The sequence below is a fragment of the Bos mutus genome, chromosome 24 (assembly GCF_027580195.1).
Source record: "Bos mutus isolate GX-2022 chromosome 24, NWIPB_WYAK_1.1, whole genome shotgun sequence".
Lineage (NCBI taxonomy): Eukaryota > Metazoa > Chordata > Mammalia > Artiodactyla > Bovidae > Bos > Bos mutus.
This window is the reverse complement of record NC_091640.1, coordinates 58371307-58395736: the sequence shown is the minus strand read 5'-3', so window position 1 is coordinate 58395736 and position 24430 is coordinate 58371307. Positions and strand designations below refer to the sequence as shown.

Here is a 24430-nt window from a genome sequence, read left to right as displayed (position 1 = left end):
TCCTCCCCACCGGCTCTTGGAGTGCTTTAATTAGAAAGATACTAAGGTAGATTAAAGTCTTAGCCATGCTCAAATTCCTCCCTTGACCTGGAGGAAACCACAGCCGATGAGAATCTGCTATTAACCAAACACTGTTGAAAGTTTTCTCCAAATACACTAGTGAGTTTAAACACAGCACCCAGGAAGTGACTGCGTTTAAGAGGAAAAAAGTGTGAAAGTGTTAGTCACTCAGTGGTATCCGACTCTGCAACCGCATGGAGTGCAGCCCACCAGCTTCCTCTCCATGAAATTCAGGCAAGAATACTGGAGTGGGTAGCCATTCCCTTCTCCAGGGGATCTTGACCCAGAGAAGGAACCTGGGTGTCCTGCGATGCAGGCTGATTCTCTACTATGTGAGCTACTAGAGGAAAATACCCAGTCCCCACCGATGACCTGACTTACCCATGTTCTTACCTTCTGGGTCAGAGCTTTGCAAGTGTCCAGCACATTGTTTCCATGCAGAAGTGTAACCTTTCAGTGCAGGAACAAGCTAGGCTGATCTTCCAGGTGCAAGTGAAAGACCCTCTGGCTTGCCCTTCACACTTGCCCTGGTTGGGTATTTGTGTCCAGGACCCAGTAACCGCTGAAACAGCATAGGATTCAAGCAAACCAAAACACAAATCCTTACATAGTCCTGAGAGTCCAGTGGGATAAAATGATGGATCAAAGGATTATTTTTGCTAAATAAAGCATTTTAGGTTTTGCATCTCATGGGACTCAGTTCTCAACAGGATGTTGTCCTCATGGGCTAGAATTTGGAACCGCACCACAGTCATATAATCAGTCACCTCCAATTCATTTAATTGAAACAACCCTTGATGAAGCCCTACTGCGCTTATAATTTAAACCTTAGAAATAGGAGAGGGATGGATAATGTGAAGGATTCTTTTTTCCCCCTCTGAAATTAGCTTAGTGTACTAATTCAGAAAGTAGTTGGTTGCATCTGATTGCATGCCTCGGTAATCAGAGCCATCTGCCTCTCTGTGCTAAGGAGTTCACCTCTTTAATCCAGCTTAGAGCCCACAAACCACTCCTCGCTATCATTATGCCCTTGAATAGATGAGGCTGCACAGAGTCCTTTGCTTTTCAACGTGTTGCTATCACTGAAAATACTTGGGGATTTTGTGATTTATTTCTGTTGAGTTTTCTCGGAGTGTTCGGTTTTCTTTTTCTGGGGGCAGACACAATGGCTTTCCTTATGAAAACTATGATAAGTAACCAGGTGAAGAATTTAGGACTCGGTGGCGGGTCTGAAGAAAAAAAAGAAGAAGGAGGAGCGTCTGACCCCGCAGCCGCTCAAGGGATGAGTCGAGAGGAGTATGAGGAGTACCAGAAGCAGATCATCGAGGAAAAGTGAGTGCGCTCAGCTCGGGCTCCCTGTTAGAGCAGAAGGCAGCTCCCTGAGCCACGCTGTCGGGCGCCGCCTCCCCCTCCCGCCCTTCAGAGGCCTTTCCTAGGCCGTCTCCTCTAACCTCAGGGAAGTCTGTCCTGCTAAAAACTGAACCAGTTCCTAGCATCAGCAGCTACTCTGTCTTGTGTGAATGAAAATGAAAAACGCTGTAAACAAATCTACATGTCATCCTTAAAAGCAGCTGAAACTTTGATCCGGGCACATTTTAATTGACCTCAGTTGTTCAAATGCAAAATTGGGCACCTGAATATTTTTACAGTCATCTGGAAATTCACCCTTAGGTGAGTGCAGAAAGCTTTCAAACCAGGAATTCAGACTTTGCGCCTGGAAGGGGGCCTAAAAGAGCATAGAGTACAATGTTCTTGAACTTAAATGTGTGGGGGGAAAAAAAAGCCTGGAAAATACAACATGACAATTATGTTGTAAGACTTGGCTTCTCAAAAGACTGAATAGATATGCGGACTGCCTATTATGAAAACTTTAAAAGTTGCAGACGAGTCGAGCAGTATAAAGAATGGCCACGTGACCTGTGGCCTGAAATGGGCAGTTGGCATTTCATCGCGTTTGCTTACAGATGATTGGGTGGAGGATAGATGATTGATTGATAGATAAAATAGGTACCGAGAACCACTTTTAAAGTAAATTACAGACGTCCTGATACTTTACCCCTGCATACTTTGCCTATATAACTCCAAAAGATAAGGACGTTCTGGCTATATATAAACTGTAATAAAAATAAAACATTAGTAACATTTCAGTTGGGTATTATGGAATGTGAATATTACCAATTTTTAACTACTGAAGACTGATCTTTAAGTGTAATCTATATTTAATTTTTTAAAGTTTTAAGTAGAATTTAAGAGTTTTAATAATCAAATCAACTGAGTATTGAAGCATCAGTCTTGAAGTTAAAAGTTAACCATATGTTACAAAAGGGTTTTTTTGGTGTTTTTTTTTGTTTTTGTTTTTTTTGCCACTGTGGCTGTTTTGCTAATAATTACATGATAATTGCCTAGGTCTTATTGCTAAAATGATTAAAGGAGAAAGGGTTGATGACCTGGAGGAACCTAAGGAAGCTGAAATCTTCCATTTAGTGGGAACCTTGTCTATTGTATTTTTTCCTGAAAGCAACTGTGGCTTATAAAACTACCTCGAATGTACTGTACTTGGCTTTGCAGTAAATTTAAGGTCTGTTTTTGTTTTTTTTTTAATGCAACTGCAAAAATAATGTGGGTGCTAAAATAATACGCAAAAAAAGGCAGCATTCCTTGAATACTGGCCAGTTTTGCCCATGGTGTGTTAAAAAAAAAAGCGGAAGCAGAAAAATAGCATCAGATGTTCTCAGCTCAAGGGGACCAATAAAAAGAAAATGGTCAGAAATATAGACTACACATCTGATATTAAAATATCACTTAATGTGTCCCAGTAATAAATCTGGTCACAGACATGACATCTGTTTGATTAACTAATGTCATAGTTTTACTTAATTTTATATCTGGACAGATCAGAAACCAAAATAGTCAAATGGTATCATCAGTCAGTTTTCACCCACCACTCAGCTCTGTGTGTGTGTGTGTGTGTGTGTGTGATACGTTTGTTTGATCACCCAATTAAAGCAACGGTAGCAGGACAGTGAGGCTGACCTGCTTGCACGGCAGGAGGCAGGACGTCCAGTCCACTGTGAGTTTCCAAGAGCTTATCGCCTAGAATACAAAACAAAGAGGCAGACATCAGGGAACTGTGCTCCGTATTTTGTAATAACCTATAAGGGGAAAGACTCTGAAAAAGAATATATATAAAGGGCTCCCCAGATGGCACAGTGGTAAAGAACCCATCTGCCAGTGGAGGAAACTCAAGAGATGGGTTCGATCCCTGGCTTGGAAAGATCCCCTAGAAGAGGAGGTGGCAACCCAGTCCAGTATTCTTGCCTGGAAAATTCCATGGACAGAGGAGCCTGGTGGGCTATAGTTCATGGGGTCGCAAAAGGGTCAGACACAACTGAGCACACACACACACACACACACACACATGTATATATAAAGCAGAACCACTTTGCTGTACACCCAAAACTAACACATTGTAAATCAGCTGTACTTCAATAGAAAAAAATTTTGAAATGTATAATTTGGAGCAACTATTACAATGAAAAAATTAGGCATCAAAAATGGTTCACACAAGTTACGTCTAGAGACAGCTACACATGTCATAATATATATAATAATTAGAATGAATATTAGCAAATAAAAGCCTCCTTAACTTGTCCTCATCACTTTAGGAAAGTTGTGGGATTGACGTTACTAATAGTAAATCAAACACTACTCAGCAATGCTCTCCACGGCACATTCATTTTTACTTTATTTCCATGCTCAGATTCCACACGCACACTGCCCCGCCCCCGCCGCCATATTGGTAACATTAGTACTGAAAGCGGTCTATACCTAAATAGAATATTTGGAAAGTTCTAAATAAAACAACCTGTTGATCCCTCCATTTCTCTCCATTATATGAAAATGTCCCCTTGGTTATGATACAGCAACAGCTATGGCATCACTTGTAACTGGAACCTTGATGTGCATCACAGGCTTAAGCATAAAAACTAAAATTATGAAGCATCTAGAAAAAAAAAAAAAAGAATATTTTTGCACCTTGGAAGCAGGCAGAAATTTCTTAAACATAACCCTGAAATCAGTGACCATAAAATTTTGAAATGAGGAATTAGACATTATCAAAGTTAAAAACACGCACTGTGACTAGAGAAATACAAAAAGACTTGTACAAAGAAGTTCCTAGTAGCTTCATTCACGAGAGCGCAAACTAGGAAATAATCCAAGTGTTCATCAATAGAATAAATAAACAAATGAGATCTATTCATACAGTAGAATACACTCAGTAATGAAAAGGAACAAACCCCTGGTAAGCAAAACAAGCTGGATAAATCCCCAGTTTTTTTATGCTGAGTGAAAGAAGAATTACACAGAAGAATGCATAGCGTGTGGTTACATGTGTATGAAGTTCTAGAACAGGCAAACCCAACCTATGGTGGGAAAAAGACAGTGATGGCCTCTAGGACTGGGAGCAGGCATCGATCGAGAGCGGGATGAGGGCATTTTCTCAGCTGATAGTAATGTTTTTTACACCTCAATCGAGGTTTGGTTTACACAGTAAAAACAGAAGCAAGAGAAGAGAAAAAAATGTATGTATCTACACACAGATATATGTGAGATTTATCACAAGGAGCCAATGTTCACGTGGCTGTGGAAGCTGGGAAGTCCCACCATCTGCCATCTCCAACCCAGGGAAGTAGGTGGTGTGGTTCTCAGAACTGGAGGGTTCTCGGAGCAAGAGGAGATCACTGTCTCAGCTCAGCAGGCAGGCAGGGGGCCTTTTTGTTGATTCAAAGCCTCTGTGGATTCCACGAGCACCCCCTACCCCACACACGCACATCGAGGAGGGCCTTCTGTTTCACTCCGTCCACCGTCCACAGACTCCAATGCTTATCTCATCTAGAAACAGCCTCCCAAACACACTCAGAAATGATGTTTAACCAGGACACCCTGTGTCCCAGTTGAGCTGACACACGAAGTTAACCATCACAGTCCATTTAAGGTCTGTGCATTTAATAGCATGCAACATTTTAATTCAAAAGAAAAGGAGCCCCAATACTTTGGCCACCTGACGTGAAGAGCCGACTCACTGGAAAAGATCCTGATGCTGGGAGAGATAGAGGGCAGAAGGGGAAGGGGATGACAGAGGATGAGATGGTTGGATGGCATCGTCAACTCAAGGGACATGAATTTGAGCAAACTCTGGGAGATGGTGAAGGACAGCCTGGCATGCCACAGCCCATGGGGTTGCAATTGGACATGACTTAGCTACTGAGCAACAACAACAAATAAACAGATATGTAATTGGAATTATGGTATGCACATTGAAGTGTTTGGGGGAAGAGAGTACTGATGTCAACAACTTTGAAATGCATCAGAAAATATGATGGATAAATGAATGGAGAGAAAAATGGAGAGAGAGGGCTAGGTAAGTGACATTTTCTAAAACGTATAGGAAGATGCCAGTAGTAGAATATAAATGGTGAATATATGCGTGTCAACTGTAAAATTGCTTCAACTTTTCTGTACACTTGAATCTTTTTATAGTAAAATATTGATGTTGGGGGAGATCGGCTTCTGCCCATGCCCCCAGGTCTCTGAGCTCTTCAGCAAGCTCTTTCCCTAAATGGGAAGACTGAGTCCAGGGTTCTCTTATGCCTCCTCCAGGCCTGACCTTTTGCAGAGGGAAATGAGTTCAAAGAGTGTCCAAAGCCAGGCCCCAGTGATGAGCAGTTTAATGTGACACCTTCAGAGCCAACCCTTCCTTCAGCCAGGCTTCTGTGTAATGATTCCGAACTTGGAGTTAAGAAATAGAAATCAACGGAGCCACCTGAAAACAGGATATTTATTTTAAGGCAAATTATGTAGTTCAGGGAGGAGGGCATGGCTACCCATTCTAGCATGCTTGCCTGGAGAATCCCATGGACAGAGGAACCTGGTGGGCTACAGTCCACGGGGTCACAAAGAATCGGACACAACTGAGTGACTTAGCATATCATAGCATGTAGTTCAGTGGCAAAGAATCCACCTGCAATGCAGGAGACTCAGGTTGGATCCTCAGGTTGGATCCCTGGGTCGGGAAGATCCCCTTGAGAAGGGAATGGCAACCCACTCCAGTGCTCTTGCCTGGAAAATCCCATGGACAGACCACAGGATCACAAAGAGTCGGAAATGACTGAACAAATAACATGCTTCTTGCAAAGATGCTTCACCAGACCCATTGCAGACATGCCCCGAGGCCTCGTGGGCGAACCAGGACCAGAGCGTCACTGGGAGTCACGGGCCCTCATTCGATCCCTGGCCGCCCGTCCTCCTCCCTGCGGCTGCTTTGTCCTTTCGGGGCAGTCAGCCCTCTGCTCCTCTGTTACCCAAACCACCCGTGAGGATGGGCAGCCGACATCCTCTGAGCTCACTGTTAACAAATCCAGCCACACTGCAAGTCTCTGACTTGCTCCGTCCCAAACCCAAATTCTCAGAGAAGAAACTCCACTTACCCAGCTTGGTCCAGTCCTGTACAGCTAGAGGGCAGGGCCACATATATAAAGGTTCCCGTTGTTGTCGTTGAGTCGCTCAGTCCCATCTGACTCTTTGCGACCCCACGGACTGCAGCCCACCAGGCTCCTCTGTCCATGGGATTCTCCAGGCAAGAATACAGGGGTGGGTTGCCATTCCCTTCTCCAGGGGATCTTCTCAACCCAGGGATCAAACCCACGTCTTCTGCAATGGCAGGTGGATTCTTTACCACTGAGCCACCAGGGAAGCCCGTATGAAAAAGCAGCCTCTAGCAATGTGCTTCCTTGGGCAGCTAGGAGAAGACGTGGTTCAAGGGAGCTTCACCGACATCCTCAAAGGTGTTTACTTCTCTCTGGATCATCAAGAACAAGGGAGCCCACTTCCAACAGCAAATCACAAGTCCAATTAGGCCATCCACAGAGCGTTCTGAAAATCCACACCCGACCCTGTGTGAGTGACCCCTTCACCCAGGGAAGGGACGGCTGTACCTAAATTGGGGCTTAACAGGTTGACAGTGAAGGGAAATAGCTTTAATATTATATCCCCAAATCCTGTCTGCCTCCAAACGGCCCCCCGTCCTGGCTGCTGCAGCTCTGTTTAGCTTGCATAAGAATCGCTCAGGCCGTTTGTTAAAAATGTCACTTCTCAATGGCAGGGCCATGATGGAAGCAGGGAGACCATTTACATGGCCAATGCGGCCTCTAATCAAGTGGCCCAAGTGGTAGAGAAACGTGGACAGAGCACGTTTGCTGTTTCCATGGTATGCAGTAAAGGAGACGGCTGCGTCTGAGAGGAGCCAGATTTAAACAGCGGTGAGAAAAATGGATCTTCCAGCCAGTGATGTGCCGAGCTGACCCACGGGATCCGGCAGTGACCCATCAAAGTTAATGGCATGTATCTCTCCCCAGTGTCTCCCCAGTATCAGTGACATCAAGTTGACAGTACTAGTTTGAAGTCCGCCTCAGTGGAAGTATTGACACCACGGAACCTGGTGGGTGCCTCAGAGCTTCTCTCCCCAGAAAGCTGGTTGTGATACATTAGCCAGTACACCACTACTTCCAGCTCTTTTTGATAATTCGGGACTAGAAACCTATTTTAAAAATCACCGCATAAGATATGGTATGAAGATAAGAATCACTGCATGAGATACGGAATGGACTGATGGACGTTCATAAGGCTGCTATGGTTAGAATGGAAGGGGTGGTTCTGAGAGACACTGGAAGAAGTCTGCACGACCTGGTTTATAGACGCTGACAACAGAAAGGGAGGAGCGGATGCTTCTCCCTGGACTAAGGCGCCGTTTCCAGAGCACGTCTCTTTGGCAGGGTCACAGAGAGAACTTTTCGCAGTTGGATTCCCTGTCATTTATATTTTACATGTCCCTGTTCAGCTGTTAAGGATTTCAAGTGCTTTTTTTTTTTTTTTAATTCCACATTATTGTAGCTTAGAATTCTGATCCCCATTTATTGATGGAATTAAATGAATTGAATAATGACTGAATCTCCAAGTCTCAGTCACTGAGCGTAACTGTTTTGCAGAAACACAGCTCTGCAGAGATCTGGAGAAGAACATCCTTTAAAACACAAAATTAGATCTCTCACTTTCAGAATCTTGCAGAATCAAGGCAGCATGGGTGGAGACCGAACCTGGCCTTAAATAGATATGTGGAAAGTCCATGTAAGGGTTTCTAAAAGGATGTCAGGAAAGGAAATGGAAGGAGATGCCAAGGGTTTGCTCCAAACATTTTTGTTCCATAAAAATAAGTGTTCTGTAGAATTTAAAACTTATGTGCCAAGTACAAATTATTATGTATAAAATAAGCTATAAGGATATATTGTACAAAATAGGGAACACAGCCAATATGTTAATTATGATCATTATAAATGGAAGATAACCTTTAAAAATTGTGGGGAAAAAAGAGGGAGGAAGAATTCCCTGGCAGTCCAACACTTAGGACTCTGAACTTCCTGTGCAAGGGGCCCAGGTCCGATCCCTGGTTGGGGAACTAAGATTTCCTATGCTGAGTGACACAGCTCAAAAAAACTTTTTTAAATAAAATAAAAGTAATAAATTGCTATATTGTATATCTGTGACATATAGTATTGTACAGCAACTATATTTCAATGTTTTAAATTCTAGAAATAAATAAAACTTACATCCCCAAAGTAATTCTCAACATCCTCTGTTATCAGTTTATACACCTAGCATTTCAGAAGCACTAAATGTGTCAGCCCCTAAAAAATATAATAAAATAAGAAACGAAATGATTTTGAAAACGTAGCTTCTCTCCATGATGCGGACAGGCTGGGAAGCTGCCCGTTGGGAAGCACTCACAGTGACTCTGACGTCTGAGCTCCCAGGTGGGGTGAGAGGAACACGGTGAGGTCAGCTCTGCACCAGGGGTGGTCCCCCCGCCTCTCCCGAGCCGCATCAGAAGGCTTGCAGAACCGACGTGTCTGGGAATTCGGGTCTGTACTCAGTCGTGATCAGTGGGAACTCAGAGGGTGTGGCCCTGTGTCTGGCTCCTCTGAGCAGGGCTGGAGTAGCCAGTGGTCTCATGTCCTCTGATCCTTTCTTTCACTTTCAGGATGGAAAGAGATGCTGCGTTTACACAAAAAAAGGCCGAGAGGGCGTGCCTCAGAGTTCACCTCAGAGAAAAGTACAGACTCCCAAAGGTGAGACTCTTAACACAATAAACATGCAGTCATTTTTTACATAATAAGAAACGCAGAGTGTTGGATTATCAGCAAGGGTCACACTCAGAAGGCTGTGTGTGTGTATATATACATATATAAATATATATATAAATACATATATATTTTATGTCTTAATCATAACTGGGGCTTCCCTGGTGGCTCAGCTAGTAAAGCAGATCTTCCTGGGTTGGGAAGATCCCCTGAAGAAGGGAAAGGCTGCCCACTCCAGTATTCTGGCCTGGATAGTTCCATGGACTGTATAGTCCATGGGGTCGCAAAGAGTCGGACACGACTGAGTGACTTTCACTTAATCATAATCGAGGTATTTGATATAGTGAAAAGAGCATTGAATTAGTTCATAAAAACTAGATTCCAGGCACTTAACTTCTATGAACTTCCATTTCCTCCCAACAAAATGGAGTAATACCTGTTTATGTAAATATATTCAAGGACTATAGAATATCTGTATATGCGCAATGAGAATAACGGTCATTGCAGCCGACATTTACTGAGCTCTTCTAAGTGCCAGGCACTGCTCTCAAGTTCTTTGCATAGATAAATCCATTCAGTCCTCACCACAGTCTTAGAAGGTGTGTTCTTAGAGGAAACAGATGGAAAGAGAGTGACTACCGTCCCGCTAAGGGACGCGCACACAGACACACACAGACACTCCATCAGCTGGTTGTGTGTCTTCCAGAAAGATGGGGTATTTTAAGGATATATACATACATATTTGTTGTTGTTGAGGATATATTTTTGACAACTGTTCTGTGGTTCGGTGAGGATGTAAGGAGAACTGGGTTTGAGTCCTGGCTCTGACATCAGCAATCTCAGATGGCTTCCTAATACATCTCAGCCTCCTTTTCCTCGTCTATAACACGAGGGCAGCGACACGTACTTCCTGACACGTACTTTCTTCGTCTGAAATCATAAGACAAATCAAGTGCCTGACTAGTGGAAAGAGCTCCGTGGGTGATCGCTCTTACCGCTGTTATTATCTCTACACACAAAAGCCTTATTTCTTGATAATAACAAGGGTGAGTCACTGAGGTGAGTCAACAACTTAAGAACTACAGGTCTCTAAACCGAAAACAGTAGGGCTTCCCGGGGGCTCAGGCAGTAAAGAACCTGCCTGCAGTGCGGGAGAGCCAATTTCGACCCCTGGGTCAGGAAGAGACCCTGGAGGAGGAAATGGCAACCCACTCCCATGTTCTTGCCTGGAAAATCCCATGGATGGAGGAGCCTGGCAGGCTACAGTCCGTGGGGTTGCAAAGAGTCACGACTGAGCAACTTCACTTTCTTTCACTTAAACTGAAAATATCTGCCCTTTGATTGTTCTTTTAATGGTGAGCTGGTGGTCTTGCTCACCCAAATCCTCAGGGGTGGACAACCTCCTTTGCAAAATGTTTGATGCGCTTCAGAGAATAAAATAATTCCTAGATCTCTAAGCTTGGTTTCTTTCTTTGGCACAAGAGCCTTTCCAACAGAAACTATGGAAGGAGGGGAGAACTAGAGCCACGTAATACATAGATCCGTATCCTCCCTGCAGTGGCAGTGACTTTACTCAGCATAGGCTGCCTGCCTGCCAAGTCGCTTCAGTCACGTCCAGCTCTTTGCCACCCTGTAGCCCACCAGGCTCCTCTGTCCATTCTCCAGGCAAGAATACAGGAGTGGGTTGCCATGCCCTCCTCCAGAGGATCTTCCTGACCCAGGGATTGAACCCACGAAGCTTATGTCTTCTCCACTGGCAAACAGGTTTGTTAACACTAGCACCACATCTAACTCCTGCTCCCCGAAGCCACCGAGAGGAGGCAGGACCACAAGCAGTCGATACACTATGAACAGTGGAGCCAGTAACTTGGCTGCCTGGGTTACTAATGCCCATGAACCCATTCTTCTATAGCTGGTTCAAATGCACAACACATATGAGACCCCCTCCTGATTTTTTCATAGACCCGAAAGAGACCTTCAAGTTTGTCTAAGAGTCCAAGCCATGGCCTCACTTCAGACATGAGAAGACTGCAGCCAAGGTGGGAGTGGGGTGGGGGTGCTCAGGGACTTTGCAAAACCCCACAGCTGTGGAGTGACAGAACCAGGATTGGATCTCGGGCCTCTCAGACCTGAAAAAGAGCATCCTACCCACAAAGGGATTTGAACACAGCTCCGCCTGGTCTCAAGGTCTCTGCTCTTTCCACTCTTCACGTTTGAGGCGTTCTGAAAGTTTTAGAGCTGTCTGGAATTCCACGTGGTTTAAAACTGCCCTGCCCCTTCTGGGACAGCGTGCTCTGCTCCTATTTCGGCGAAGCATCTCAGAATCTGTCCTCCAGAGACCTGGGCCCGTCGCTTTCCCCGCTGCTCTGTCAGCTGATGGCTTGACGGGAGACCGTGAGCACAGACAAAACTCCGGTACAACCCGAGTAAACAGTGATAGCGGCTCCTGAAAGCGCTCCCCACGTCATCCTGCGCCGTGGAGTTCACTCTCTGGTGGGGGCCTCCCTGAGGGCGCCCATGTGTCGTGGCTTTGTGTGTGTGTTAGTCGCTCAGCCTTGTCCAACTATAGCCTGCCAGGCTCCTCTGTCCATGATTCTCCAGGCAAGAACACTGGCGTGCATTGCCATTTCCTTCTCCAAGGGATCTTCCTGGCCCAGGGATCGAACCCAGGTCTCCTGCATTGCAGGCAGATGCTTTCCTTCTGAGCTACTAGGGAAGCCCATGGCTGGATGGTGTCAAAATGGATTCTACATCTGATGCTTCAAGAATCTGCCACAATAACACAACGGCCTGCTTTTTTGGTCAGCACCTGGAAACTCTATCTAACCTCAGGTGCACTGTTCATAAAAATGGTGATTAGGACTCACCTGGAAACTCTATCTAACCTCAGGTGCACTGTTCATAAAAATGGTGATTAGGGCTCACCTGGTGGGCAGTGGATAAGAATCTGCCTGCCGGTGCACAGGACCCAGGTTCGATCCCTGGGCCGGGAAGATCCCACATGCTGTGGACTCAACAAGAGAAGGCACAGCAAGGAGAAGCCCGCCCACAGCAGCAAAGGGTAGCTCCTGTTGCCGTAGCTAGAGAACGTCCTTGCGAAGAATCGAAGACCTAACACAGCCCAAAATAAACAAACAAAATAAATACATTTTGAAAACAGTAACTAATAGGAAGAACGCCATCAAGGATCGGCCGGGTCGTATTCCGTCCAGTCCAGATCTCCCCAGCCATGAGTGACACCCCTGCCTCCGCGCAGGCCTTGGGCTTGGAGGGCAGCCCGCCGCGCCCCCTCCTCCTTGAGAAGCCGTCACAGGCTCTTGATGCCGGCGCGGGGGCAGGACCCCGGGTCCTTCCGTCTTCCCGGTGTCCCCAGCCGCAGCCGAGGGGAAATGTCCCCAGGCCGCCCCAGCAGAACCGCCCCTCGGTGGGTCTCAGTTCTTCCCTGGGGACTGCGCACTCTAGGAGGGTCAGTGCGGGTGGCCAGGAGCGACTTCCAGAGGGGGGCTTGTTTTTTGCAGTGCACTCTGTTGATATTAAGGATCGCACAGCGCATGTTGCGCTGCAGTGGCTGATGTGCTAGCAGGCATGGGAAGGACGCTGGGCCCTGCTGGATCGCTGGGTGGGGGGCAGGAAGGGGCCACATCTTGAGGCCCGTGGGTGGGCATGGTAGGGAGCTGAGCCGCTGTCTCCGCAGCCACCGGGGTGCTGGCCGAGAAATCTTGAAACAGCTGGCTGTCATTGAGGAAGCGTTGAAGGAATTGGAATTTTCAGCTGCGAGAGGAGACAACTTTGAGGAAACGATGGCCATGGGGGAGAGTCATTTCCCAGGCCTTGAAAGTCTTTGCATCAAGTCAGCCTCTTGAGGGGGGCTACAGGCTCGTATGGAACCATCCATCAGTTAGCTCATAGGGCTTCCTTTGATTATTCAGAAGAATCTGCATGGTGGACCCTTTAGAAAGAACCTTCTGAGAACCACAAGGGGAATATAGGTGGTGGGTTTTCCTCTCCTAGATGCCCCATAAGGAGCCCTGGAAAGCCAGGCAGTGCCCGTGGGTGTCACTGAAGTGGGGAAAGGAGATGGCCATGGTGCTGTGTATGGTGAACTGGAGGGGAAGGGATGAGGGGCCGGCGTGTCGGGACTGGGCCCTCGCAGCAGCCCAGACCGGCTAAGGGAGGCCTGGGCCAGCGCAGGGACAGAACAACAGGTTCTCGAGTCGTTGCCGCAGCCGTTCATGGGGCTTGCCATCCTGATTACTGCACTAATGAGAACTTGAGACCAGAACACAGAAGCCTAACATGTCTAAACAGTGCTGGCCAGAGAGCGCGGCTCACCAGGGCCTTACCCGGCTCCTGAGCACAACCTTCCCTCCCCTTGGAGTTTGCAGAACCCTCAGTCCCGGGCCGTCTCATAAAATCCATGTTGGGTAAACAGCCGGACTAACAGTATTAACAGCCCACAGGGGGTTGGACATGCTCACCGGGTCCTCCCCGCTAACGAGGGGGGACCCCTGGGGGCCTCATTCACCGTTCCCCGGGGTCACTCCCAGCGGTTACATAACCAGCACGAGGCGGTCCTGGGCCCGAACCCTCGCCCAGGCCCAACAAGAGCAGATTTGAGGGAAATGTCTTCCCAGGAGCTGTCGGGTCTGATGAGGATAACTCCGTCACATTCTAGAATTAGAACTGTATTTTTGAAAGAAATCATTTGGCCAGTGTTTGCTGCAAAAAAGAGTTCTAGTCGACTGCTGACCGGGGGAAGGGAAATTCGGTCTCTGAGAGGAGCAGTGGAGCCCTCACGCCCGCCAAACCACACACGCCTCCCTTCCGGGTTTTCTGCTCATCGTCAGTATAGCCTCGTTGGTCAGACCCTCATCTTCTGATGACCCCTGTCTATTGCAGTCATCGCAGGAGTCAAATGAGTGTGGTCATCAAATCGCAATAACTGGACATGTATGTAGAAGAGTATATTTGCCGTGTCCCCACCCTTGAAAGCCTCCCCACCACCCCCATCTCATCCCCCTACTCCAGGTCATCACAGGACGTTCACGTCCACACGTACGTCGGTTTCCTCTGCTTTTCAAATGCCAGGTCGTTAGGGGACTTCATCGGCCTGAAGTAACCCACGACCTCATGTTAGACTTGAGTCCTGTTCCACCCAGTGTCCTGTCCTGGGTCTTCAGTGCTTTCTCCCCACTGGCCTCTCCATTGTAAAGGAGGTCAAGTCTCTCCAACTAAAGCAAACAGCACTTTGAGTGAACGTGGCTTTCTAGGCATCTTCCTAAATGATCGGTTCCCGCTGCTCTGCCAAAGCCTTCCTCCTGAGGATGCTCTGAGGTCGGTCTCGCTGCAGTAGACAGTCCTGTTCCATGTTCCGTCCTGGGCCCTTCCTGGGGCAGAGCGAGTGCTTCCCAGGGCAGAGCCTGTTCCTCACCTTCCTGTCTCACTCCCAGGCAGAGCCTTCCACCCTGACTCAGCCTCTCTCTCTCAGCCTCTCAGCACCACCCTCCTCATTCTGCTCCGTAACCTGTCTCTCCTCTCTTCCCAGGGTTACCTCCCCGGTCTGCCCCCAGGTTTCTGAATATCCCCGGGTGCTCCCCTCACCGTCTTCTCTTTGTCCCTCACGCTGTCACTCTCTCCCCGAATGGCAGCATCTCCTGTGGCCTTCAGCTGCCACCTAGATGTGTGCTGCTGACCCTCCAGCCTCTACCTCCTTCCTACACCTTCTCCTAAAGGTCACCATCGCGTCCACCTCTCCTGGGGCACCTCCAGCTCAGACCCAGAAATGTCTTTCCCTGCTCCTGCAGGATCCACCTCCGCCAGGGCCCCCAACCCACACCACCCCCAGGCTCACCCTCCAGGTCCCCCCTCCTCCAGCCCCGCACAGAGCGATCAGCAGGTGACAGCCGTTCCACCCCCTGCTGCTGCTGCTGCTAAGTCGCTTCACTCGTGTCTGACTCTGTGTGACCCCATGGACTGCAGCCCACCAGGCTCCTCCGTCCGTGGGATTTTCCAGGCAAGAACACTGGAGTGGGGTGCCATTGCCTTCTCCGAATTCCACCTCCTAATCGTTCTCAACTCCTCCCCAAGTGCAGGGCTCAGCACTTCTCAGCAACTTGACTACACTACCTCTTGTGTGTGCATTAAGTCTCTTCAGTCGTGTCCAACTCTTTGCGAGCCTATGGACTGTAGCCCACCAGGCTCCTCTGTCCATGGGATTCTCTAGGCAAGAATACTGGAGTGGGTTGCCATTTACAATACCTCTTAAGTAGTTTTTTGATTGTGTCTTGCTCCCCTCAAAATTGCAGAGTGAGGTTTCCAAGATGCAAACAGATTCTGTTCTTCCCCTTTAAAAAAAAAAAAAAAGGCTTCCCATGACTTTTTAGGGTAGAGTCCAGCCTCCTGGCCTGCACACCTTGAGTTGGCTCCCAGCTGCCCAGCCTCACCTCTTGGGGCCCCTCACCTGGACTAGCTCCTCCTCCCACCTCACGTCCCCTACACCCTGCTCCCTGTGACCCCTTTCCTTCCTGGAAGACGTTGCTCTACTGCTGCTTCTTCCAGAACCTTCCATGATCTCCCCACTCTCCAGGTTCCCTGTGCTTCCATAGCGCCTGAGTGCATGTCTCGCCTGCCATCTTTCTACTCTGAATCCTCTCACCTGCTGGACTGTGTGCTTCTTAACAAAGCGGCTGAGGTTTCCGTCTTTGTCATCGGGGCCTTGCATGGTGTCTGACATGGAGAGGCTGCACACACACACACACATGCACACACACACATACACATGCGCATACTACACAGAGACATACACACACACACACATATGCACCTACTGCACACACAGACGTACATATGCACATACTACACACAGAGACACACGTGCACACACATGCACACGTGCACACACTACACACAGAGACACACACATCCATACATACATACACGCGTACTGCACACACAGAGACACACATACATATGCACATACCACACACACATGCACACAGACACATGCACCGATCACACAGATATACATAGACACACACATAAACACCCCCACACACAACAGTCTTGCTGAATGATCAATGTTAGTCGGGAAAAAAGAAAAACAAAAGTACACCCAAAGAACGAAGTATCAAAATCAGCAGAAGGGATCCATCTGCCACAAGAGTTAAATTACAATCAGTTTTCACGAAAAGAACAAGCCTGGATTCGACATTATGATTCCTTATAAAATACAAAGATTACTTTAGCTCATAATTAGGATGTCATATTTTCTCAAGCAGAGGAAGTCATAAATAAAGCCATGAGGTTTTTTTCCCCTAAAAACAAAGGTGCCCCCCCTTTCCTAGCCAATTCAAAATGTATATGTAAGTCAAGCCAAATTAATAAGAGAAAACAGCTCCACAATGAGCGCTAATCCTATTAACAGAATTGTCAATCTAGGTTAGTCATTGAAAAATAACGTCGGGCCCCCCGCGGAGCCGGCGCTTTCCTTACACCTGGTGTTTGTCTGCGGTATTAAGGGCATCGCTCGCTCTGAGCAAAGATGAAGACAAGAAAATCTAGCAGGAAGGCTTCTTTCAACATTCTACACTGAGAGCGCAAGCTGCCCCTTAAAGGCAGAGACGATTCTGCGACCCTCTCTCTGCCTGCCTTCTTCAGACCAGGCGCTCTTGGGGCTGCCCTGCAGGGTCCCAGGCACTAAAACGCCCGCCTTGAGCAGCTCTTTCCGGCGGCGGCAGCTCGGAGGCCCTCCGGAGCCTGCTAGGGGCCGTCCCTTCCGCTCCTCCCCTGCCGGCCGGGTTCTGTTTGCTGCTTCTGCTCCTGCCCTGGGAAGGTCCTTGGGGCCCTGGGAAGGGGGGAAACGGCCATCGGCTTTGCATGTGCCACCTTCTCACTTACCCCTCACGGCCACCCTGGAAGGGAGGGAGGCCTCATTTCCCCTGCTTGGATAAGAACAGCAGTTCAGACGGGGTGCCGGGATTCCCGAGGTCACACAGCTGGTAAATGGCAAGACCCCAAGGCGATCTGACTCACCAGCCGGGTTTTCCTACCAGACCCAGCAGCAGGGCTGGGCTCTCCTTCCCTAACAAGCAGAAGGACATCGCGAAAGCCTCTTCACCTCCCAGGACCTCGGTTTCCACATCTGTAGAGGAGAGGCTTGGACAAGTGACCTCTAGGAACGTCTCGAGTCCCCCTGGAAAGTCTGCACACAGGAAAGCAGCGTGAGACGCACACAGTGGGGGAAGTCTCGCACCTCGCGAAGCCCCTGTGCGCACTCGCTCAATCAGCGTCGGAAACTGGCGGCTCTTTTCAGAGTCACAGCCTCTGCCTCGCTCCTTCAGGAGCTAAAGAGGGAAAGACCGTGCGGTGTAGCAGAAGCTGACGCTAGCAAGCCCTGACAGGGTCTCAACACCTCTCACGCATTAGAATCACCCAGGAAGCTTCTAATTTTTAAAAAGTTTTAAAAACACACACACTTTTTTTTGAGGTGGACCATCTTTTAAAGTCTTTATTGAATTTGTTACAATATTGTTTCTGTTTTCTGTTTTGGTGGTGAGGCATGGAGAATCTTAATTCCCCAACCAGGGGTCGAACTGGCACTCCATGCATTGGAAGGTGAGCTCTTAACCACTGCACTGCCAGGGAAGTCCCAGGAAAGCTTTTTAAAAATTCTGTTGCCTGGATCCCTGCCCCAGACTGTGCCTATGTGCGTGCTCAGCCGTGTCCAGCTCTTTTGCGACCCCATGGGCTATAGCCCACCTGGCTCCTCTGTCCGTGGGATTTTCCCAGACAAGAATACTGGAGTGTGTTGCCATTTCCTCCTCCAAGGGATCTCCTCGACCCAGGGATCAAAGCTGTGCCTCTTGCTTGGCAGGTAGATTCTTTACCACTGAGCCACTGGCGTTAAGTCCAAAGTCAGATCTTCTTGTTGATGTTGTTGCATTGCTCAGTCATGTCCGACCCTTCGAGACCCCGTGGACTGCAGCACACCAGGCTCCCCTGTCCTTCACATCTCCTGGAGTTTGCTCACACTCACATCTATATCATTCTGGTGCGTGTCTGCATATCAAGCTTGACTGGCTGGACTCTAAGTGGGAACACTCAACTTTTTGGCGATATAACCATGTGAAATAGTTGATCACCATATTTCCATTTTGATACCAGATGAGGACCAGTTCACCAAGATGAGGAAGAAGGAAGTCTGAATCCAGGATCATGCTTACCCTTCAGCGAAAGGTCAGAACCAGTCAGAGGAGTAACAAGGGCAGGAGGCGGTGCTATTTAAATAATGGGGCATTCAGCCCTGGCAATTAAGATTATAAACCTGGTTAAAAGGCAAGAGATTACGACTGATTCTGGTCAGCCAGCCTAAAAATAATTAGTTCTTAACTGCATTAAACAATATCCCATATTGATGAGATTTCTAGAAATGAGAAGACTTCTGAAACAGGACCCTGAAGAATGAAGGCAGCCTGTGCGTTCCTCTGTATATGCCAGCTCACTTGGCGCCCTTCTCATTCATTCATTCACTCGTTCGTTCACCTGTCAGGGGTTCTCAGCATCAGACTTCCGAGCCTGTGCTGGGGCTGGTTCACGTCAGCTGTACCTGCACTTGGGCTCACGGCGTGTGGTGAAGCATGGACGCCTTTCCTCGATGCATGCATTCTGTCAAAATATTCCTGGCGTTCCCAACCTGGAGCAGCAAAGTCAGGACAAGACACCCATTGCTTGGATCGCAGAGGAGTCCCTCTCAGCAGGGCACTTTGTCGTGCAAGGGGAGGCAATCCCAGGGTCGTGTATGAGTCCCATGTGGGTGAGTGCACGCTCAGTCTCTCAGTCGGGTCCGACTCTTTGTGACTCCATGGACTGTAGCCCCAGTGTAACCCTCCAGGCTCCTCTGTTCATGGAATTTTCCAAGCAAGAATATCGGTGGTGGTGGTGGTTTAGTTGCTAAGTCGTATCTGACTCTTTGAGACCCCATGGACTGTAGCCCACCAGGCTCCTCTCTCCGTGGGATTCTCCAGGCAAGAGTACTGCAGTGGTTGCCGTTTCTTTCTCCAGGGAAACTTCCCGACCCAGGGATTGAACCCAGGTCTCCTGTGTCTCTCACTGCACTGGCAGGTGGATTCTTTCCCACTGAGCATGCGTGTGGCCTGGGCGGGTGCCACTCCTCCTCCAGGGGGGATCTTCCCGACTCAGGGATGAACCATGTCTCTTATGTCTCTCGCATCAGTAGGCGGGCTCTTTACCAGTATCTGGGAAGCCCCAGGCTGGGAACCATATACACGAGGCTCCCGTGGACGGGTGGGAACAGGGGTTGGGGGGCAGACAGAAGTGCAGGTCACAAGCCGGGCACCTCGGTCAGTCTTCACCCTCTGGTCCCCACGTGCATTGGGTTGGGCCTGACAAGAGGTGAGGGGAGCTGGGCGCTCTGGGTCATTTTCTCCCAGAATTGTGTCTAGTGCTGAAAGGGAAATGAACAGGCCCAGTTTGCTAGGAAAGCCGAGGCTCTGGAGTGAAGGTAGGTAGGGGCACTCCCAGGCCAGAGGTGAGGGGCGGGAGAGGGAGGCCTCCTTCTGATGGGATGAGCACCGTGTGGAAGGCCAAGGCCTTTCAGGGCAATTCAGCTCCCCCACCCCCGGCTTTACCTCTGAGGGTCATTACATTTAGGAATAGCCATCTTTAACTGCTTAATACATTCCAAATTATTCAGTCATCATTTAATTTATCTTCTATAGAATTACGAAAGTTATGTCGGTTCATCACCCAGTCGTGAGTGGCTCTTTTCGACCCAATGGATTGTAGCCCGCCCAGCTCCCCCGTCCATGGGATTCTCCAGGCAAGAACAGTGGAGCTGGGTTGCCATTCCCTTTTCCAGGGCATTTTCCCGACCCAGGGATCGAATACTGGTCTCCCGCACTGCAGGCAGATTCTTTACCATCTGAGCTAGCAAGGAGGCAAATAACATAAACCCAATTTATAAATAAGGAAATAAGTTCAGACAAGGGATATTAGGTGCCCAAGGTCACACAGCCTGTATGTGGTGGAGGTAACCTTCACGCTCAGGTGTCTGATCTTCAAGCCAACCCTTGACCTCTAGGCAGCCCCTATGGGAGTGGGAACGTAAACACGTCAGGAGCTATGAAACAGCTTGTTCACAGTCAAGAGGGCCTGCACATTCAGTCGTCGTCCCTGACAACAGGCTCCTGGAGTCTTGTCTGTGACGACATGCCAGATACTCGCTGGGTTCCGAGACTTAGAGATGAGTGAGTTACAGCCCCCTGTCTTCAAGAGAGGTAGGGTGGGGCTTCTTAAACTTTGACAAGCAGCAGAATCACCAGGAGGGCTCGCTAAACCACAGACGGCTCAGCCAGGCCCCACGGCTTCTGAATCAGCAGGTCAGGGAGAGGGCCAAGAACCCTCGTGTCTAACAAGGTTCCGGGGGATGCCGCTGCGGCCGGCCTCGGGAGCCCACTTTGAGAACTGCTAGGGTAGATGTGGTGGTGACCCAGATCCCCTCTGTGAGTCGGGGGGCACAGTGGACCCTCTTGGGTCTTCCTTCCCTGGGTCAGGGAAAGTGAAAGTGAAAGTCACTCAGTCACGTCCGACTCTTTCCGACCCCATGGACTATACAGCCCATGGAATTCTCCAGCCCATAAGACTGGAGTGGGTAGCCTTTCCCTTCTCCAGGGGATCGTCCCAACCCAGGGATGGAACCCAGGCCTCCCTCATTGCAGGCTGATTCTTTACCAACTGAGCCACAAGGGCCAGGGGAAGGAGGTGAAAATAAACCCGAGTCGGTCCGCAGCTGCAGAAGCTGCACTCTGAGCAGCCTGGAGAACAGGGGTTGGGGAGCGCCCTCCTGAGGGCATCTGGCAGCTCAGGGCACCAGTGAGCTGGCCCCCTGGCCCCGCCAGCCGCCTATTCCCCCAGCCTGTCCAGGTTCCAACCTGGTGACAAGCACAGAGAACTTCTTACCACCTGGAGGGGTGTAGATGCTGAAATTCCCAGGAATGCCTTTACAGATTCTATATGTTTTATTTCAAGTGGGCAGGGGCCCGGCATGGCATTTAGGTAAGCTGAGAATTCAGGCTGCTTCCTGCTTTTCCCCTTCTTTCTGCAAAAAATGCCCAGAGGACCGTCCACAAGGGAGGCACCCTCGAGGGCAGGTGAATACAAAATAAATAGAAACGGAGGCTTGGCCGGGAGCCCCTGGGGATTAACTAACTAATTAATCCCCACACCAGTTTGACGAGGAACTAATTGATCTGTTAAGCGCTTTGAGGGGCCAAGGCCTGGCCAAGTGCACGGGAAGCTTCTGTTACCTGGGAAGCTGACACTGAGAGCCATCCTCCCAGGCTTCCAGGGAGAGTCAGGGCGAGGGATGTGCCCCCCAAAAGCCTCCTTCCCCTTGGCATCAGAAGTCTGCATTCCGAGGAGCGGGGAGAAAGCACAGAAGTAAGCATGGAGCGGGAGCTCTGGGGAGGGCGGGGCAGGTAACCCAGAAGTTCCGTGTTGGAAGGTGAGCCTCCAAGCTCCATGACCATGTATGTGTCTCTGTTAGTCGCTCAGTCGTGTCCATCTCTTTGTGACCCATGGACTGTAGCCCACCAGGCTCCTCTGTCCATGGAATTCTCCAGACAAGAATACTGGAGAGGGTTGCCATTGCCTTCTCCAGGGCATCTTCCCGACCCGGCGATCAAACCTGGGTCTCCTGCATTGGCAGGTGGATTCTTTATCGTCTGAGCCACCGAGGAAGCCCCTTTTGATCTTCTGTGTCCCCCAAAGCCCAGTTTGCCCCATGTTACAACCTGATCTCAGAAAATTATATCTGAGAGCAGCCATCTAAGAAAAGAAAGGACCCTTGCCTTTCGCAGAAAAATGTGTCCTGTAGATTCTTCTTTGTTATAGAACAGAGGGCTCTGCAGCCTAAGAGTAAAGACAAATTCAGAGACCATGCAGCAGGAACTAAGCGGCTCAGAACAGCCACGCCTAGGACCATGGGAGAAAATTGTAAGGCAGTAGCAGTGAACAAGGCTAGCCCGGGGGTGCTGCGTTGGAGTCCTGGTGTGAACGATTCACTCAATAAACAGGTGGTGTGCGCCAGACTTGTTTCTAGGCATCAAGGATGTAAAGCTGAATTTGAGCCGCTTCTGTATCTGGTAGAAGGGAGGGAAGGGGTGATGGTTAACCGGGAGTTGCCCCTAAAGAGTGATGGCTGGATGGAGAGAGCCTGCTCTGGCCCTATGAGCCCAACAGCCCCCCACCCCAGAGTGGGCTCAGCTTGGGCCACTGAGTCATAGTCTGGTGCTGATGGAAAACAAAGCATGCAGAGCAGCCCTAAGGCAGAGTTGGTCAAGCTTTTTGGGTATCAGCAGGACAGACAGGGAGTCTGAAAATGCAGATTGCTGGACCCCAGCCTGGAGTTTCTGATCCAGTAGGTCTGGGGTAATTTGAGAATTTGTGCTTCTAACACATTCCCAAATGATGCTAATACTGCCTGGTACAGGGACCACGCTTTCATGTTTTTAATTAATTAGCTAATTTTGGCTGTGCTGGGCCTCCCCATCTGTGTGTGGGTTTTCTCTAGTTGTGGCGAGTGGGGCTCCTCTCCCTTGTGGCGTGAAGGCTTCTCACTGCGGCACCATGTCTTGTGGGCTCTACAGAAAGGGGTTGGTAGTCATGACACACGCATGGGCTCTTCCCAGACCAGAGTGCCCTGCACTGGCAGGCCAATTCTTAACCCCTGGACCTCCAAAGAAGCTCCTCACACTTTGAGAACCACAGTGCTAGAAGCTTCTGAGAGCCAAGTGCAGAGAGATGGGGCATCTCAGCTGGGACGTCCGGCCTCTGCAGCTGGTACCAGACCCAGGTTCTGCTGTGAGACGGCCAAGTGTATCGTTCCCGGCATCCCTTCTCAGCAGACCTCGAGCTCCCTGCTGCGGCCAGGGTTGGTTGGTTGGTTGGTTTTAGAAGGGTTTTTCCTCTATCTCTGTGTTTGTTTTTCTGCACAGAGTGAGATGGATGAGAACCAGATCCAGATGGCTGGAGACGATGTGGATTTGCCCGAAGACCTCCGGAAAATGGTAGATGAAGATCAAGAAGAGGAAGAAGACAAGGATTCTATCCTTGGGCAGCTACAGAACCTTCAGAACATGGACTTGGACGCCATCAAAGAGAAAGCCCAGGCCACCTTCTCGGAAATCAAGCAGACGGCGGAGCAGAAGTGCGCTGTGATGTGAGGCGGGCGGGCGCGGAGGACGCCCAGTCGAGGCGGAAGCGACAGCTCTCCTGGGAGGCGCTTCCAGCAGCATCGACGTTAGCGTAGTGAGCGGTTAAGCAAACCGTGAGGAAACTCGCAACCAACACGTAGAGGACACCTCGGTTGCTCTAAACGTTCCTGGTAGCGCCCCTGGCAGCGGGAATCACGCTGTCCTTTTAGTTGTGAATCTGACGAAGCCTGAGCTTTTCAGCTGTGAATGAGGCAGAACACGCATCTGCTTAACGGTCTGTAGGACAGCCAGGAAGAAACAAAAGCAAACCGTGTTTCATCTCCGACTTTCTGCAGACAGGACAAGGGCCTGACTCTGTCCAACCATTAAGCAGGACTCCGGGTCCCTTCAGAGAAAGACGTGGAAGGTCAGGGTGCCCCCCGGAGCCCAGACTGCAGGCTAAGGGCCGTCAGAGATCACACCACCTCTGTCTCCAGGATGCCGTTGATGCTTCTTGTGGATGCTTGCACGAAGCCGAAGGGCAGGGATGGGGGAGGAGACGAGAGAGGAGGCAGAGAGGAGACCTGGCCGGCGTTTGCCCCGCAGATCACCCTTCCAGAAGGGTGGGAAGAATGGATTTGGGTGGAGGTGGGAGGCTGGGGAGAGGGGCGGCTTAGAGGCGGGGTGGGGGGCCGTGGGGAGCACCTGGAACGGCCAGCCCTGGTCCAGTATTCGGTGTCAGCTCCTCTTGGCTGACCTTGGTAACAGCACCGGACCGTGAGGGTGGACAAACAGCACGGAGACCTTAAATCCGCCCGTGTGGGTGTCTCTCTCATCCTCTTCTCCTCTCTGGCCCCTCTCCCCATCTTCCCTGCTTTTTCTTTCCTGTCCTCAGACACTCACCTCACTCCCTCACACTGTCTTCCAACAAACTGTGCTGTCCTTCTCTGCCACAGTCCTCCAGGC

The 24430-nt window shown here is 49.5% G+C and overlaps 1 protein-coding gene across 1 annotated transcript; it reads left to right on the top strand.

The window, feature by feature from the left end:
• The first annotated feature begins 1225 nt into the window (after positions 1–1225).
• Positions 1226–23494, top strand: CPLX4 (complexin 4). Its single transcript, XM_005910418.2, has 3 exons — positions 1226–1392; positions 9155–9242; positions 23267–23494. The coding sequence occupies exons 1-3, from the start codon at positions 1226–1228 to the stop codon at positions 23492–23494; spliced, it is 483 nt and encodes a 160-aa protein (XP_005910480.1).
• The last annotated feature ends 936 nt before the right edge of the window (positions 23495–24430 follow it).